The sequence below is a fragment of the Erythrolamprus reginae genome, chromosome 9, assembly GCF_031021105.1.
Source record: "Erythrolamprus reginae isolate rEryReg1 chromosome 9, rEryReg1.hap1, whole genome shotgun sequence".
NCBI classification, from domain to species: Eukaryota; Metazoa; Chordata; class Lepidosauria; order Squamata; family Dipsadidae; genus Erythrolamprus; species Erythrolamprus reginae.
Window position 1 is genome coordinate 10,147,303 of NC_091958.1, and position 17,245 is coordinate 10,164,547.

At 42.1% G+C, this 17,245-nt stretch overlaps 1 protein-coding gene across 1 annotated transcript in view; it reads left to right on the forward strand.

The window, feature by feature from the left end:
* VSTM2B (V-set and transmembrane domain containing 2B) overlaps window positions 1–16,940 on the forward strand; it is a 51,615-nt gene extending 34,675 nt beyond the window's left edge. The window contains exon 5 of the mRNA XM_070761628.1: window positions 16,852–16,940. Coding sequence (XP_070617729.1) covers window positions 16,852–16,940 — 89 coding nt within the window. The remainder of the gene's footprint in view (window positions 1–16,851) is intronic.
* The last annotated feature ends 305 nt before the right edge of the window (window positions 16,941–17,245 follow it).

Genomic DNA, 17,245 nt, shown 5'->3' on the forward strand with positions numbered 1-17,245 from the left:
CAACATTTGTTTCCCAGTGTTTTACAACATTCATAGTTTGCATGGAATCCATTCATAGCTGTGTGGGTGGAAGAAGCACACACTGATGAGAGGGTTAGAATTGTTTTGACAAATTGGAAAAGTGTCTTGCATCCTCTAAGACTGATTTCCTACTAGTATCTAGAGAAGAATGTCACTTTTGAGGAGAGGGTGGTAGCGGAGAGAGGAAGTGGCAACACAAACTATCAAAGGTAGCCACCCATAATGATAAAGCTTCTACTGGTAGCTAATTTTCTAGAGTCACTTGGTCAAGATTAGGGGATGATTCTGTCTCTATGGGGAATATACATTGGCTGGATATACAATATATTGGGTTAAATTACTAGGGAAGCATAATTATGATATTTTTTCCAATTGAGTTGCTCAGGATGTATTTGGGTAAATTGCTTGGCAACAGTACAGATGTGGTATACAGTGATCCCTCGAGTATCGCGAGGGTTACGTTCCAAGACCCCTCGCGATACTCGATTTTTCACAATATAGTGGTGCGGAAGTAAAAACACCATCTGCGCATGCGCGCCCTTTTTCCATGGCCGCGCATGCGCAGATGGTGGAGTTTGCGTGGGCGGCGGGGAAGACCCAGGGAAGGTTTCTTCGGCCGCCCAGCAGCTGATCTGCTCGGCAGCGTCGCAGCAGCGAGGAGCCAAAGATCGGGGTTTCCCCTTTGCGTGGGCGGCGGGGAAGACCCAGGGAAGGTTTCTTCGGCTGCCCAGCAGCTGATCTGCTCGGCAGCGCCGCAGCAGCGAGGAGCCGAAGATCGTGGTTTCCCCGCCGCCCACGCAAAGGGGAAACCCCGATCTTCGGCTCCTCGCTCCTGCGGCGCTGCCGAGCAGATCAGCTGCTGGGCGGCCGAAGAAACCTTCCCTGGGTCTTCCCCGCCGCCCATGCAAAGGGGAAACCCCGATCTTCGGCTCCTCGCTGCTGCCCGCCCGCCGCTCGCCCGCCCGCCCGCCGCCCGCCGCTCGAGAGCAAGAGGGGGAGAGATAGAGAAAGAGAGAGAAGGAAAGAAAGAGATGAGAGAGGGAGGAAGAGAGTGTGAGAGAGGAAGAAGCAAGATAGAGAAAGAGAGAGAGAAAGAAAGATGAGAAAGGAAGAGAGTGACGTCATCGGGTGGGAAAAATCGCGATATAGCGTTTCGCGAAGATCAAGATCGCGAAAATCGAGGGATCGCTGTACTGTTGTTTTCATGGCTTTTTCTACTTCCTAGTCTAGTCTAACCCCGGAATTTATGTGATGGTGTGGCCAACTGATTACTAACCACTGGTAGTGGTAATGACATCACCCTTCTGTTGTACATACTCCTGATCTGTTGGAGGATGATGAAGATATTGAGGATTCGGATTCAGATAGTGTTTATGAATTAGTGGGGGGCCCGGGGTTACAGGTAGTAGAACAGGTGGGAGGCCAGCCACAGGATGGGGCTATGAGTTCAGGATCTAGCGAGGGAGAATCAGATGCTCGCTGGGTTAACCTTAAATTCAGAAGGGCTCAAAAACGTAGAGAACAGAGGTCTGGAAGAAGATATTAAGGAGAGGAATGGGTTAAATACTGTAGTGATGTATTTGGCATGTCAGGGGGTCAATGGAGAAGAAGGGTGGAGTTTCAACGTTGCCGAAGAGAAAATTGATGTGTTTTTGCCGTACTAAAGTAAGCAAAAAGTATTCTGTGTTGTTAACAGTCAATTCTGCTGTTTTTCAAAGTTATGCTGTTAGGAAAATAAATCTTGTTCATTGGAGCAGGAGGAATGTGAGGAATGCAACTAAGAGAGATAACGGAGTCCGCGGAGAGGGGCGGCATACAAATCTAAATAATAAATAATAAATAAATAATAATAAATAATTGCAGGAAGCATGAAACATCAAATAAGGAGCATACACTAAAATCCACCATGAAAGTGGCATCAAAGGCCACCTTGTCAAATGAAATGCACCAATGCTTCCATTCCTATTTTTAAATTTTTTATTGTGTTAGGCTTATTTGCGTCTCTGATCCTAACCAACTTTGAGGTGCGTTAAGTTCAGGCAACAACCAGGGTTTGATTGTGCAAAACCGTTGTGACGTACTTCCTGCAAGAATGAGGATGGTTATAGCCCAAGGGAGAGTAAGAGACACACCCGGAAGAATGCGAACAAGATTGTTGTACATACTCCTGGTCAGTTGGAGGAGGATGAAGAACTTGAGGACTCTGATACAGATAGTGTTTATGAACTGGTGGTGGGCCCGGGGTTACAGGTAGTAGAACAGGTGGGAGGCCAGCCACAGGATGTGGCTATGAGTCCAGAATCTAGCGAGGAAGAATCAGACGTTCGTTGGGTCAATCCTAAATTCAGAAGGGTCCAAAAACGTAAGGAACAGGTGTTTGGAAGAAGATATTAAGGGGAGGAATGGGTTAAATACTGGAGTGATGTATTTGGTACGCCAGGGGGTCAGTGGGGAAGAAGGGTGGAGTTTCAATGTTGTAGGACTAAAGTGAAAGGTATTTCCATTCAGCTCCCAAGCAAGCAAATGCATGCTGTGTTATTTTACTGTCATTTCTGCTGTTTTGGATCATGCTGTGAGTACATAAATCTTGTTAAACGGAGAAGGCTGGGAGGAATGTATGAGGAATGCAATTAAGAAAGATAACGGGAGGAAGAGGAATGTGCTAGTATGAACTGTATTTTGAATACGGAAGGGAAGACAAATAAAGATGGAGTTTCTTTGTTTATGAAATACTGCATTTAGTAAGAGTTATTTGTAATAGCTAAAGTTCTACCAGAAACCAGAACAAAGATAATAATACAAGGTCAATGATGGCGGCATAAGAAAATGTTCATGAAAGGCATTGATCTTGAACCAGAGGATGGAATAGTGTAGTAAAGTGATGGCGAACCTATGGCAAAACAGGGCGAAAACAGCTTCCCCCGACCCCCGGAGGCCCTCTGGAGGCTGGAAATGGCCTATTTCCCAACTTCTGGTGGGCCCAGTAGCCTCATGTTTCGCCGTCCCCAGACACCAAAGGCTTCCCTGGAGCCGGAGGAGGGGAAAACTGCCCTCCCCCCCCAGAGGCTCTTTGGAAGCCAAAAACGCCCTCCTAGAGCCTCTATGCAAGCCAAAAATCAACTGACCAGCACACACATGCACGTTGGAACTGAGCTAGGACAGTAGCTTGCATGCCAGCAGATATGGCTCCACATGCCACCTGTGGCACCCGTGCCATAGGTTCGCCACCACCGCCCTAGACCCTGCAATATTTGGAAGTGGAGTCTTCGGCACGCCACTCAAAAGTCAAGGGAAGTCTTCAGTCTGGGGGGAAAAATGTTGCGCACTCATAAGATTGTTAACAAAAGCAAGAGAGAACTTGGTTTGCTTCTGTCGTTTCCAAACCCCCAATCCTCTGATGGTCCACAGAGGTCTCTAACAGGTTCCACACATAGCTGCACCAGTACAGATAAATTATCTGCATCTTGAACAGCTCTGCTGTGTCAGGATTCCTGATTGCACAATGGTATCACATTCAAGCAAGGGTTAGAAAGCTCTCATGAGTCTTTAATAGAGAAAGTCACATATGTTGTTTGCAACCCACTCCTCTACCCATGTTAGTAAATCCTACTCAGGTCTAGGTGAAATCTCCAGGCAAGTAGAAATACTGCAAATGTGAACTGGTTTCTAATTGCTGCTGAGAAATCTGTTGAAATGAGGTCTTTCAGATCAACAAAACAGTCTGGAACATTTTTTTTGAGCCATGCTCACTTAATGGACAATATTGTCCTCAACTATTGAGTGGGCAGAAAGCTGCCATTTAAATGAGATCCAAGAATAATTAAGTAAAGCTGTTGTGTCAAGGTACCCACGGAGAGAGAGAAGAGAAGAGACTGAATTGTGCTGAACAGATGGGACAAAGGTAATTGCTTCAATTCCCTGTCTCCTTAGTCAATACATCATGTAGATCAGGTCTTTAAAAAGCAGAAAAGACTGTGGGATGTTCTTCCGTCCATTTCTTTATAACATGCCATTGAACAAAGGTTTGCGATGAGGGACTTAGGAGGCCATGCTTTTGCTAACGTTGGTCTTTATCCAATTTGGCAGAGATAGAAAGCTCATGATGTCAACACACATTGGCAGTTGCTTCCCCAGACTTGATATCCTTCCAAACCCTTCCTAGAGAAAGAAACCCTGAGATCTCCCAAGAGCTGAGCCATGAGTGACACAACACAACCACAAATCTTTCCCTACCATGAACTATTTTGTGGGTCTTCCTAGGAGAGCCCCAGCTGGTTCCCCTTTACCGATGTGAAGTTTTGCAGAGTGGTTACAGAAAGATTGTTTGGGGCTGGTGAACTGATGGCTCAGCCCATCCAAAGGAATACAATTAACTGTTCAAACATGCCTTCATAACCTTAAGGTTCAATTACTGCAATGCTCTCTACATAAGGCTACCCTAAAGAGTGTTTGGAGACTACAGGTAGTCCAAAATGCGGCCGTACAAGCAGTCATAATTATTATTATTATTATTATTATTATTATTATTATTATTATTATTATTATTATTATTTATTGGATTTGTATGCCGCCCCTCTCCGTAGACTCGGGGCGGCTAACAACAATGGGCCTTTCTAGGTATGTTCATGTGTCGTCAACACTCTGCAAAGTGCATTGGCTACCGATTAGTCTCTGAGCACAATTTAAAGTGTTGGTTTTGACCTACAAAGCCGTACATGGTTTAGGACCAGATTACCTATGGGACCGTCTCTTGCCTCAGTGACAGGGCAGGGTCCACAGAGTTGGCCTTCTACAGGTCCCGACAGCCAAACAATGTCGGCTGGTGGCCACTAGGGGAAGAGCCTTCTCTGTGGCAGCTCCGGCTCTATGGAATGAACTCCCCAGGGAGATTCACACCACTCCCACTCTCCCGGTCTTCTGGAAGACACTGAAAAACACACCTATGCCGGAAGGCCTGGGACCGTTGAGCCTGGATAAGTTGCTCCAGCCCATTTTATGAGAGAGATATGGATGAATGAGTTTGCATGTTTTATAATTCGGGTTAGATAGGGACTTTTAATATGCTTTCTTGCAGTGATGGTGAACCTTTTTTTCTTCAGAGTGTGGAAAGAGTGTGGGTGAGCGGTATTGCGCATGTGCGAGTGCCCACACCCATAATTCAATGACTCGGGGGGGATGAAAACAGCTTTCCCCGCCCCCTGGAGGCTCTCTGGAGACCCTCTGAAGGCCAGAAATGGCTTGTTTCTCAACTTCTGGTGGGCCCAGTGTTTCACTCTCCCCAGGCTCCCCAGGCTTCCCTAGAGCTGGGGGAGGGTAAAAACGCCCCCGCCATCCCTCTGGAGGCTCTCTGGAAGCCAAATATGCCCTCCCAGAGTCTCCGCGAGCCAAAAATCAGCTAACTGACTCACACATAGACATTGGAGCTGAGCTAGGGAAATAGCTTGGGTGCCAGTAGATATGGCTCCACGTGCCACCTGTGGCATCCGTGCCATAGGTTCGCCATTACTGCTTTATTGGGTTTTAGAATTGCATCTTAGTTTAAATTTAAATTTCTGTATTTCTGTATTTATTTGTTTGTTTGTTTGTTTGTTTGTTTGTTTATTTATTTATTTACTCACTCACTCACTCACTCACTCACTTACTCACTCACTCACTCACTTACTTACTTACTTACTTACTTACTTACTTATGTTGTAAGCCGCCTTGAGTCTCAGGAGAAGGACGGCCTAGGAATTTATTTATTTTTTTAATTTATTTGATTTTTATGCCGCCTTCTCCTTAGACTCAGGGCGGCTTACAACATGTTAGCAATAGCACTTTTTAACAGAGCCAGCCTATTGCCCCCACAATCCGGATTCTCATTTTACCCACCTCGGAAGGATGGAAAACTGAGTCAACCTTGAGCCGGTGATGAGATTTGAACCGCTGACCTACAGATCTACAGTCCTCCTTCAGTGGCCCGCAGTACAGCACTCTACCTGCTGCACCACCCCGGCTCACTATTATTATTGTAATAAATAAATTCCAGGATACAAGGCCTTATCAATCACCATGGGATTTGCAGCACATGCCCACAAAGGCTTATTCTGATGCAACCCTTTCTGAAGTTCAGAGAAGCTGCAGTTCCTCGAGGGCGCTAAGATCGAAGCCTGGCCTTATTGGTCAAGTAGCAGAAATCTTTGGAGAGCGTTTTGCAAAGTGTGCTGAGATGAGCAATGAAGCTATGAAATAGGCACATGCTTTGAGAGCCCTTCTAGTTTCTCTCCGTGGATATACACCAAGAGTACAGGCACCAGTCAGCAATTCCAGTGGGACCTCTAGTCAACTGAAGAGGCTTTTACATGGACAGAGACACCTTGGGGAAACCTTTGGAGTACTTACAGTGGAGAACAAGGAGGCCTCAAGGCTTCAAGTAGGAACATGTTGTTCTTCGTAACGTGTTTTGAAGGACCTCCTTGGAAAGCTTTGCAGGCGGTACTATACCATGGCAGTTATGATGATATTGCTTTACTAACTTACTTATCTATGGATTATTATTATCATTATGATTATCATCATCATCATTATTATTATTATTATCATCATCATCATCATCATTATCAGCACAAAAAACAGTAATACACAGCAAACAAGATTTATATGCTGGATTTCGTATCGCAATATCACAAGTAGAACACTTCCCAAGCGTCTACGACTGTGATGTATTTTCGTATGATGCGCGCAGATCCAAGTACGGTGGCCTTTTGCAACTGACAGATTGTGATTGTGTCAATGTTTATTGTTTTCAAATGCCACCTGAGATCTTTTGGCACAGCACCCAGTGTGATGATTACCACTGGGACCACCTGTACTGGTTTATGCCAGAGTGATTGTAGTTTGATTTTAAGATCCTGATATTGGCTAAGTTTTCCTGTTGTTTTTCATCAATTTGGGTGCCACCTGGTATTTATTATTATTATTATTAATATTATTATCATCATCATCATCATCATCATCATTAATTGTATCACAGCTGCCAGTTGTTTCACCGTATTTGGCATTAACTACTAAATCAGCCCCACCCAGGGGCCTAGAACGTCGTAATATATTTTCGAAGTACTGTATATATGCTGAACCGAGCAGTGCAGCTTTCTGATTTGACTGATGGTGATTTTAAGCTGTTTCAAATATAATTCCAATGCTTTGGGGACAGCACCCAGTGTTCCAATCACCACTGGAATTACCACTGCTGGTCGGTGCCATAATCGTAGAATTTCGGTTTTTAAGTCCTGGTATTTTTTGTGTGTTCCTTTTCGTCAACATTGCTGCCCTCTGGCATTGCTATGTCGATGATAGTCACCTTGATTTTCTCAACCAGCATAACTTCTGGTGTATTATGCACCAACACCTTACCCATTTGTATGCGAAAATCCCACAAGATCTTGCTCAACTGATTTTCAGTGACTTTTTCATGGCTTGTGTTCCCACCAGTTTGTAGCAGTATGGATGTTATAGTTTTTGCATAAATTCCAATGGATTGTTTATTGTTTTGTTGTTGTTGTTTTACTTTATTCATTAAACATGAAACTCAGTCAACTGAACATTCAATGATGTATCAAAAATACTATTGACTGCTGCTAATGGCTGATACGGGTTGCTGCCAGCGTCCCAGATATAAACCAAGTATCTTCTTAAAATATACGATGTTCCAAGTAGCACAGTTTTTTTGCCCTTCTGCTGGTATTATTGCAGGAAGCTGCAATTTCTTGATATGTTTTTGAAAATTCTTGGACATGGTACCAAGTGGTGTGATGACAATGAGTATCACTGGTACATGTTTCATCCATAGCTGTATAGTTTCAATGGCCAGGTCACGATATTTTGAATTTTTCTTTCCTTTTTCTTCAACTCTGGCATCTCCTGGTATAGTGATAGCAATAGAAACATAGAAACATAGAAGACTGACGGCAGAAAAAGACCTCATGGTCCATCTAGTCTGCCCTTATATTATTTCCTGTATTTTATCTTACAATGGATATATGTTTATCCCAGGCATGTCTAAATTCGGTTACTGTGGATTTACCAACCACGTCTGCTGGAAGTTTGTTCCAAGGATCTACTACTCTTTCAGTAACATAATATTTTCTCATGTTGCCTTTGATCTTTCCCCCAACTAACTTCAGATTGTGTCCCCTTGTTCTTGCGTTCACTTTCCTATTAAAAACACTTCCCTCCTGAACCCTATTTAACCCTTTAACATATTTAAATGTTTCGATCATGTCCCCCCTTTTCCTTCTGTTCTCCAGACTATACAGATTGAGTTCATGAAGTCTTTCCTGATACGTTTTATCCTTAAGACCTTCCACCATTCTTGTAGCCCATCTTTGGACCCGTTCAATTTTGTCAATATCTTTTTGTAGGTGAGGGACACTGTGTGCTTCAACCCTCGACAGCTATGATGCTGGCTGGGGAATTCTGAGAGTTGAAGTCCAGATATCTTCAAGTTGCCAAGGTTGGGAAACACTGAGCTAGAGAATATGATTCCACAATATTGCTGTAACCTCTGTGTAGTGTGTAGTAGGTGGGAAGCCGTGCATTGCTTTCTGTAGTAATGTACTCTCTCGCTTGATCTGCCTTTTAAAAGTGACTTATTTTTAGTGAGTAGCTTGGACAGGTTCTGGGAAATTAGATCCCTCGCTGATGTTCCAGAATGTGACAATGCGCAGCATGAATCTTCATCGTAATATCCTTGACACTTGTGGCCAAGGATTGAAATGACTTTAGACCACAGCCAACTAACCATTCTGATTGATTCTGGTTGATCTTCGTGGCAGAGCTTGGCTCTTCGTTTTATAATCCGTCCGATTCTTGTTGAGTAATAAATGGTGTGAGAAGAATTCCAGTTTGCCAAGAGTGAGGAAGGTGACCTTGGAGATAGAATAGAATAGAATAGAATTTTATTGGCCAAGTGTGATTGGACACACAAGGAATTTGTCTTGGTGCAGATGCTCTCAGCGTACATAAAATAAAATATACATTTGTCAAGAATCATGTGGTACAACACTTAATGGTTGTCATAGGGGTCAAATAAGCAATGAAGAAGCAATATTAATAAAAATCTTAGGACATAAGCAACAAGTTACAGTCATACAGTCAACATGGGAGGAAATGGGTGAAAGGAATGATGAGAAAAACTAGTAGAATAAAAGTGCAGATTTAGTAGAAAGTCTGACAGTGTTGAGGGAATTATTTGTTTAGTAGAGTGATGGCGTTCGGGAAAAACGAGTTTTCGGAGAGGGGCGGCATACAAATCCAAATAATTAATAAATAAATAAATAAATAAAAAACTGTTCTTGTGTCTAGTTGTCTTGGTGTGCAGTGCTCTGTAGCGACGTTTTGAGGGTAGGAGTTGAAACAATTTGTGTCCAGGATGTAAGGGGTCAGTAAATATTTTCCCCGCCCTCTTTTTGACTCATGCAGTATACAGGTCCTCAATGGAAGGCAGGTTGGCAGCAATTGTTTTTTCTGCAGTTCTGATTATCCTCTGAAGTCTGTGTCGGTCCTGTTGGGTTGCAGCACCAAACCAGACAGTTATAGAGGTGCAGATGACAGACTCAATGATTCCTCTGTAGAACTGTATCAACAGCTCCTTGGGCAGTTTGAGCTTCCTGAAATCATTTCATGGTGGGTTTTTTCCCCCCCTTCCATTTCTTTCAAGATTTGCTTAGTGTCTCCCTTTAGGCCTATCGTATTTTTCAGTGTTTAAGATGCATCTTAGTTTTGAGGGAGGAGAACAAAGGGGGGGGGGATCTGTCTCTGCCTCCCAGCAATTTGCCGGCCAGCAAACAGTACAGATGACATACCTTGTTTGCTGTGTATTTCTGTGCATGCATGTCTGACCCATAGAAATAGCAAAGAATTGGAGAAATGTACAATATGGCAGTATATTAATGCCAGAAAGTTTTCTTAAATGTAGTCACACTAACTCTTCCCAATTATTTAAATGGATCTACTCCAAGCTTGACTAAGTCAGGGTTTAACTCAGCTGCCTTATCTTAATACTAAAACAGGACATTGTTACTGTTGTGGTTAGCTCTGGCCCAGCTCCTGCCCCAAAAACTGTGGATGTGGGGGAGACATCCACATGCTGCAGGCCTGTTTTGCCCCCGGTGGAATCTGATGATGAAGGCTCCTCTGACCAAGAAGACATGAGTGACAGGGAGGAGGAGAGTGTGGCAGACAGCTCAGAAGGAGATCAATTATCTAGCTTCTCCTTGGATTCAGAACAAGAGTTAATGATACAGCCACGCATGCGGAGAGCGATGCATAGGCAACAACAACTGAGAGATTATTATCAAAGAAAATGAGGCCACCTGTGGTTGGGTGGGGCTGTGGTAATTAGTGAGGCTGCTATAAAGAGCAGCCTGTGGGTTTGGCCATTGTGGAGGATTATCTGATCCTTGTGTTTCGTGACTGCTTTACTGACTTTGACCTTTTGTGTGCTGATTTTTCCCCGCTTTGAAACTAAACCAGGGCAAAGTGTATTTCACTTTGTGATAGCAGAAGGACTGTGAATTGCCTCACAGCTGCAAGCTAAGTATCACAGAACTGATAAGGGAGTTGTACAAATTACCAGTTTGTTTGGAGATGAGTGCTCTTTGCTATACCAAAAGAGGGCTTGGTTTAAGTGAATTTTCATTATAAAGAACATTGTTTTGAATTTTCAAATGTGTGTGTGTCTGAAATTTGTACCTGTGAATTTTTGGGAGGAGTCTACCAGAGAGCCCGACAGAACAGTTACATTTCAGATAATAGTGTTACAGATCTTTAAAATTGTTGTGGCTTTCTGGAAATATACATTATTCTCTGCTATTTAACAGAAGATTCAATAGCACTGGGCCTCTTCAGATCAAGCATTTATTTAAAAAAGCTTCTTCGTTTTGTTAAGTTGTCTAGAATAATAATAAAGCAGTCTTTTATAAATGAATCTAATAATTTGAACATTCCACAGACCTTTATAGTTGTTGACTTACCTCCTTGCATCCAGTTTCAACAGTCCGACATTGCCAGCAGTCCACCTCCCAGGAATTTGCCTCCTTGCAGCTAGTTCCACTTTCAGTTTTACCGCGTGGCCTGCCTGAACCACTCCTGTGTGTTGGGAGGCTGAAAATCAGTTGCTTGTGCTAATCAGGCTCTGCACTGTTTGCTGCAAGGAGGTAAATTGCTGGGAGGCAGAAGCCAAAGGGTAGGAGGTGGCTGGGCAGGGCTACATTCAGTGTATAAAACACACAAGTTTTCACCCTCTTTTGCGGGGCGGTAAAAAGGTGAATCTTATACTCCCAAAAATACAGTAAACCTAAATCCATCCTAAATGTTTCCTGGGTGCAAAAAAGCTGCTTATGTTTCTTCAGTTTTTTGACAATACTTACAACCAAGAGGCATTTAGACTCCTGATGACTGGTTGATTTAAAAAAGGTCGTCAACTACAGAGTTGCTATATTCAGGCTGAAAGATCCAGAAATAGTAGAAAGACATAAAGGGTTTGCCATCTAGGGATCAACCTTATTTTTGCAGGCTGATGGCACGATGGAATAGGGTGAAAAATTATATCTTAAGTAGAATTTATGACGACAATGTGAAAAATAAATTCCAATCACTTTTTGTATGTAAAGAAATGTAAACCGGAGCTAAGGAAGAAATTGAAACTTATTGTAAATAATTTAACCCCCTAAATGGTGGTGGGGTTTTTATTGGTGTTGGGCACTTTTAAGTATTTTTTGTTTGTTGTTAATTTAGTAAATAAACCAATTGGAAAAAATTGGAAAAAAAAAACCCTTATTTTTGCAGGCTAGTTTGTCAAACTCTTCTCCCCAAAAATTCCAGAGAGCCAATCGTAACCTCTCCTGGAACTAGATGGAAATTTTGGACACAGTTGTGATTATAAGTCATGACTCCCTGTACACCATCCAAAGTGGGTGGTTAAAGAGGGATGATTTACAGTTAGCTTGGGGTTTTTTTTCCTCCTGGTCTTCTAGATTCAGGAATCAAGAGGTGAACTTTAAAAAAAAAAAAAAAAAAAAGCTGGTGTTTTGTTTTGTTTTTAAAAAAAGCTGGTGGTTTGGTTTTTTTAAAAACAACCTGAGAAACAAGATTGGGAAGTTGAAGCAAATCCTCTGATTCTCTTGGTAACAGAGCCAAGCCACCGAAGGGCAACCGGTATCAGAAATTATGCAAAGCTTTTAATTAAAACTTGCCCATGAGCAAAGGAGGTTAGCTGTCTTCCTGCCAGGGGCTTCTTGGAAAACTTTTCAAAGTGCTGCAAATTGGATTGCACTGAAATGTAATAACGGAGCAGCAGACTTGGGGCTGAGTGATATTGATTGACAGATTTTTTTTTTTAATAAAAACATTCAAAGATAGGAATGTGTCCTATCTCTCCCCTTTCTCTCTCTCTCTCTCCCTCCCTTTCTCTTTATCTCTTTCCCTCTCCTTCCCTTCCTCTCCCATTCTCTCCCCCCTCCCTCTCTTTATCTCTCTCTCCCTCTCTGTCTCTCTCTCTTCTCTCTTGAGCTTAGCTGAACTATCAACCAAGGCAAAGCCAGAACTTGGTAATAGCAAAAGCACTCAGCAATAGCTATAGCACTTAGGCTTAGAGAAGGCTGTAAGCTTACAGCCCTCTCTAAATGGTTTACAATGTCAGCCTCTTTCCCCCAATAAGCTGGGTCCACATTTTACCAACCTCAGAAAGATAGAAGGCTGAATCACAAGATAAAAGGTTAGTCAGAATCGAACTACTGACGGTGAGCAGAGTCAGCCTGTAACACTGCCTTCTAACCACCGTGCTACCAGGATTCCTAGGTGTTAATTATACAGTAGTACCTCTAGATACGAGCTGCTCTACATGCGAGTATTTCAAGATACGAGCCACGAGGGGAGAGACATTTCTGTTCTAGTCCCGAGCTCAAATTCGGGATACGAGCCGAGCGTCCACTAGGTGGCGCAAGAATCCTTGCTTTTGGTTATCTCGGAGGGGAAAAACAACGTCTAAAGTTATTTGTTCCAGATACGAGTTGCCTCAACATACAAGCTCCCTTCTGGAACGAATTATGCTCGTATCTGGGGTACTACTGTACTGTAGTCTTAGTCTTAATGCTAAAGTCATTCAAGCACCGGACTATTAAAAAGACTGCTTTGCACTGGAATAGAGCAACTAATAAAGGGAATGACAAGAACCCAGATGTTTGAGGCTACAGATTCCCCTACAGACAAGAAGCCATGGTGGAAGCTTATCAGAGGGAGATGCAACCTGGAATTTATTTATTTATAATTTATTTGACTTCTATGCTGCCCAATCCCGAAGGACTCAGGAGGGAATTTTTGTTTTGACAGTAAGAAGGACTAATTAATGGAACAGCTTCCCTTCTGTAGTTGTGGATGCTCCATCACTGGAGGTCTTCAAGAAATGATTGGGCAACCATTTGTCCGTGATGGTGTATGAACTCTTATCTTGGGAAATGGGTTGAACTAGAAGACTGTCAAAGGCTTTTCAAGCCCTATGGTTTTATCCCATGAGCCCCATGCAAATTTAATCATGGAGCAGGGATTCTATAAGTTAAGGTCCAGAAGATCTGAAGAAGAACATCATCATCATCATCATCAATAATAACAACAACAGAGTTGGAAGAAACCTTTGAAGACTTCTACTCCAACTCCCTGCTTAGGCAGGAAACCCTACACTACTTCAGACAAATGGTTATCCAACTTCCAGTGTTGGAGCATTCCCAACTTCTGGAGGCAAGCAGTTCCACGGATTAATAGTTCTAACTGTCAGGAAATTTCTCCTTAGTTCTAAGTTGCTTCTCCCCTTGTTTAATTTCCATCCATGGCTTCTTGTTCTACCCTCAAGTGCTTTGGAGAATAATTTGATTCCCTCTTCTTTGCGGTAGCCCCTCAAATATTGGAACACTGATATCATGTCACCCCTAGTCCTTCTTTTCAACATTTGCTTTCCATACAGAATATCCAAGAGTTTAGTCCCATGTCTTAGAACAGCGATAGGCAAAGTTGGCTCTTCTATGACATAAGGACTTAAACTCCCAGAATTCCTGAGCTAGCATGATTATCTCAAGAATTCTGGGAGTTGAAGTCCTCTTCTTAAAAACTTCCAGTGTTGGAGCATTTACAACTTCTGGAGGCAAGCTGGTCCATTGATTAATTGTTCTGTTTAGTTTCCACCCATTGCTTCTTGTTCTACCATCAGGTGCTTCTATTCTATTCTATTCTATTCCAGAGTTTGTCCATCAAATAATTTTATATTTGTTTGTTTGTTTGTTTGTCAGCGATATAGTATTATAGTATGTTTAACACAATATAAGTATAAAGTAGAGATAGAAAAGATAAAAGACATTAGGAAGATAATGATTCATCTTCAGCGCCATCTCCAGGTTGCAAAAACCTCAAGAACTACAAGATGGTAACAAAGAAATAGAGAAAACTGAAAACCTCGACTTGTATCTAGGAGCTATCTAGATGCTTGCATCCTTTGATGCGATTAATCTTAGGTTTAGGTTTAGGTTTATTGGATTTACATGCCGCCCCTCTCCGCAAACTCGGGGCGGCTCACAACAATAATAAAAAAACAGTACAGTACACAATACCAAATCCAATGCCCACCCATCCAGTTACAATTTAAATTAATAATCTCATAAAAACAGTATATATAAAAAACAGGCACACAGTCAATCAATCAACAAAACAACATGGGCAAGGGGGAGGTGTTTTAGTTCCCCCATGCCTGACGGCAGAGGTGGGTTTTAAGGAGTTTACGAAAGGCAGGGAGGGTGGGGGCAATCCTAATCTTGCTATCCATTTGGTTTAAAAAAAGAAGAAAAGGAGAGATAATGCCTTACTACTGTCTTTTCCAGATATAACCACTAGGCAGCTTCATCCAAGAGATGAATAAAATGTAAAAAAGCAGAAAATATGGAAATAACAGCTTGAATTCAAGACTGGGAAGTTCTGGGTTCAAACCTTTAGCCAGTAATGAAATCCGCGGTGCAGTTTACACTAATCCCATTTTCACAGTCTGACTTCAGAGGAGTGCAGAGCATAAAAGTTGGCAAGGAAGAGAAACATGTATGTTGCCCCAAGGAACATAATCAATAAAGGAGCCGTAGCACATCAGCCGAAGGCTTATCTTACCCAGCGTTCTGTTATTTTGTGCTTACTGACTCGCATGCTATTTAATTGTCCTTGAGGCCCTGTGTCTAGATTTATTTATCCCATATGGGTTTATTTGTTTTTAACTTGGTGCATGTACAGCCTATCCAGAAAATGTATTATCTTCCTATAATGGAAATTGTCAAGGTGAATCTTGCTTCCCGTAGCCAAAGACAACATTGGTTCACATCCTATTAATCAAGAAATTCTTGGAATCGAGCCATCTTGTCTTTTAGTTTCCTGGAAGCTCAGCACCAACTCAATTCTATATATTTTAAAAAGACAGAGCCCTATCAGCTGCTACGGGGTGCGGGGGCGAATTCATTCTCAAGAATTAGCTGTTTAAAAATAGCCAATTGTTTTATTTATGTATCTGTCTATCCCCCTTCTCTCTCATCTCTCTCTCTCTCCATCCATCCAATTATCTAATTATCTATCATCTATCAATATCTATTTTGCTTTCTTTATTTTATTCTTTATTATTTAGAATTGTAAGAATAGGAATAAGAATCAGAAGCTCCTTGGAACTGATTTTCACCCACACTGGATTTATTAATGTGGGCTGGGGGTGGGAGGAATATCCCGAGAACCCACAATGTTGGAGTTTTTGTGTGTCTTTTCTGCCATCTAGGGGTGATGTATGTTATTGCAAACCATATGTATTATAGATGTAAGCTGTAGCTCTCTAGCGCCACCTTAGGGGGAGCCTGCTGCTTTCCTTCTGCAGAAAGCTTTTGAGATCTTAAATTTCACCTACTTGTTTTCTATTAGATGCAGTGGCTGGTAATGCAATGTACCTTGGGTCACCTGACTTCCATTCTTTTTTTAAAAAAAAAAAAGCAAGATTTAATTAGATTTAATGATTAGATTTAGTGATTTAACTAGAAATAAAAATTAAAAGGGAAGCTGAGATACTGCGAAAAAGTAAGGTGCCTCTCATATTATCTTGATCTGAAGAATCTCTTTGAACTCTTTGCATCTGTCATGAAGGCATTCACCAAAGTTAAAAAAAAAGACTTTGTTTGGAATTAAATCCTTTGGAATTAAAGCCTCCTCCCTAGAAGGAAGGACAGAGACAACAAGGAAGAATTCAATTCAATTCAATTTATTAGATTTGTATGCCGCCCCTCTCCAAAGGCTCGGGGTGGCTCACAACAACGGTAAATACAATATTATAGTGGCACAAATCTAATATTAAAAGAAATAACTAAAACCCTTATCATATTAAAACCAGACAACACATACATACCAAACATAAATTATAAGGAGCCTTAGTCGACAGGACCCGGAGAACGCCAACTCTGTGGGACCTTATCGGTCGCTGGGATTCGTGCGGTAGCAGGCGGTTCCGGAGGTACTCCGGTCCAATGCTGTGGTGTGTGGTACATCTTAGAAAGTATTTGTGCCTTTTGCCAAATGGGTGTTTTGTGAAGGGCCATGCCCACCGCAGTAGCAATTTCTGTGAATACACTTAATCCTTGCTTAGCGACTGCCTTGTTTAGCAACCCTTTTCAGGTTCAGTGATGAAGAGGTAACTTTACAAGCAACCCCTCCCGTTTTGTAGACAAAGCAAAGCAAAGCTGAAGTCTCAAAGCTGATTATTTTTCTTTTCCTATGTTCTCTTTTCTGTAGGTACAGAACCTATTTATGCTACTCACTCATTCTTCTGTACGTTCCTCTTCATGCTGCATAAGCTTGTACACTTGTTATTAAACCACTGATGGACTTCTTTATCCAATAATCCTTGGCCAAACGGAGGAGACCACGATTAGAACAAAGCGAAGAAGGCGACAACCCTCGGCAAGAACTACAACCTTAAAAGATGGACAGAGAAAGACTGGGACGGAAGCATGATACATCCTACAGGGGAAGGGTAAAGCATATTTTTGGGGACATTACATGAAAGGCTTGTCACCTGACATGATAAATTTAGTTTTAAGATCCTGTGGCATCAATGCCCTATTTCACACAAGGTAGCTATAATTTTCTCTCTTGCTTTTGCAATTGTTTTCTTTTTTTTCTTTTT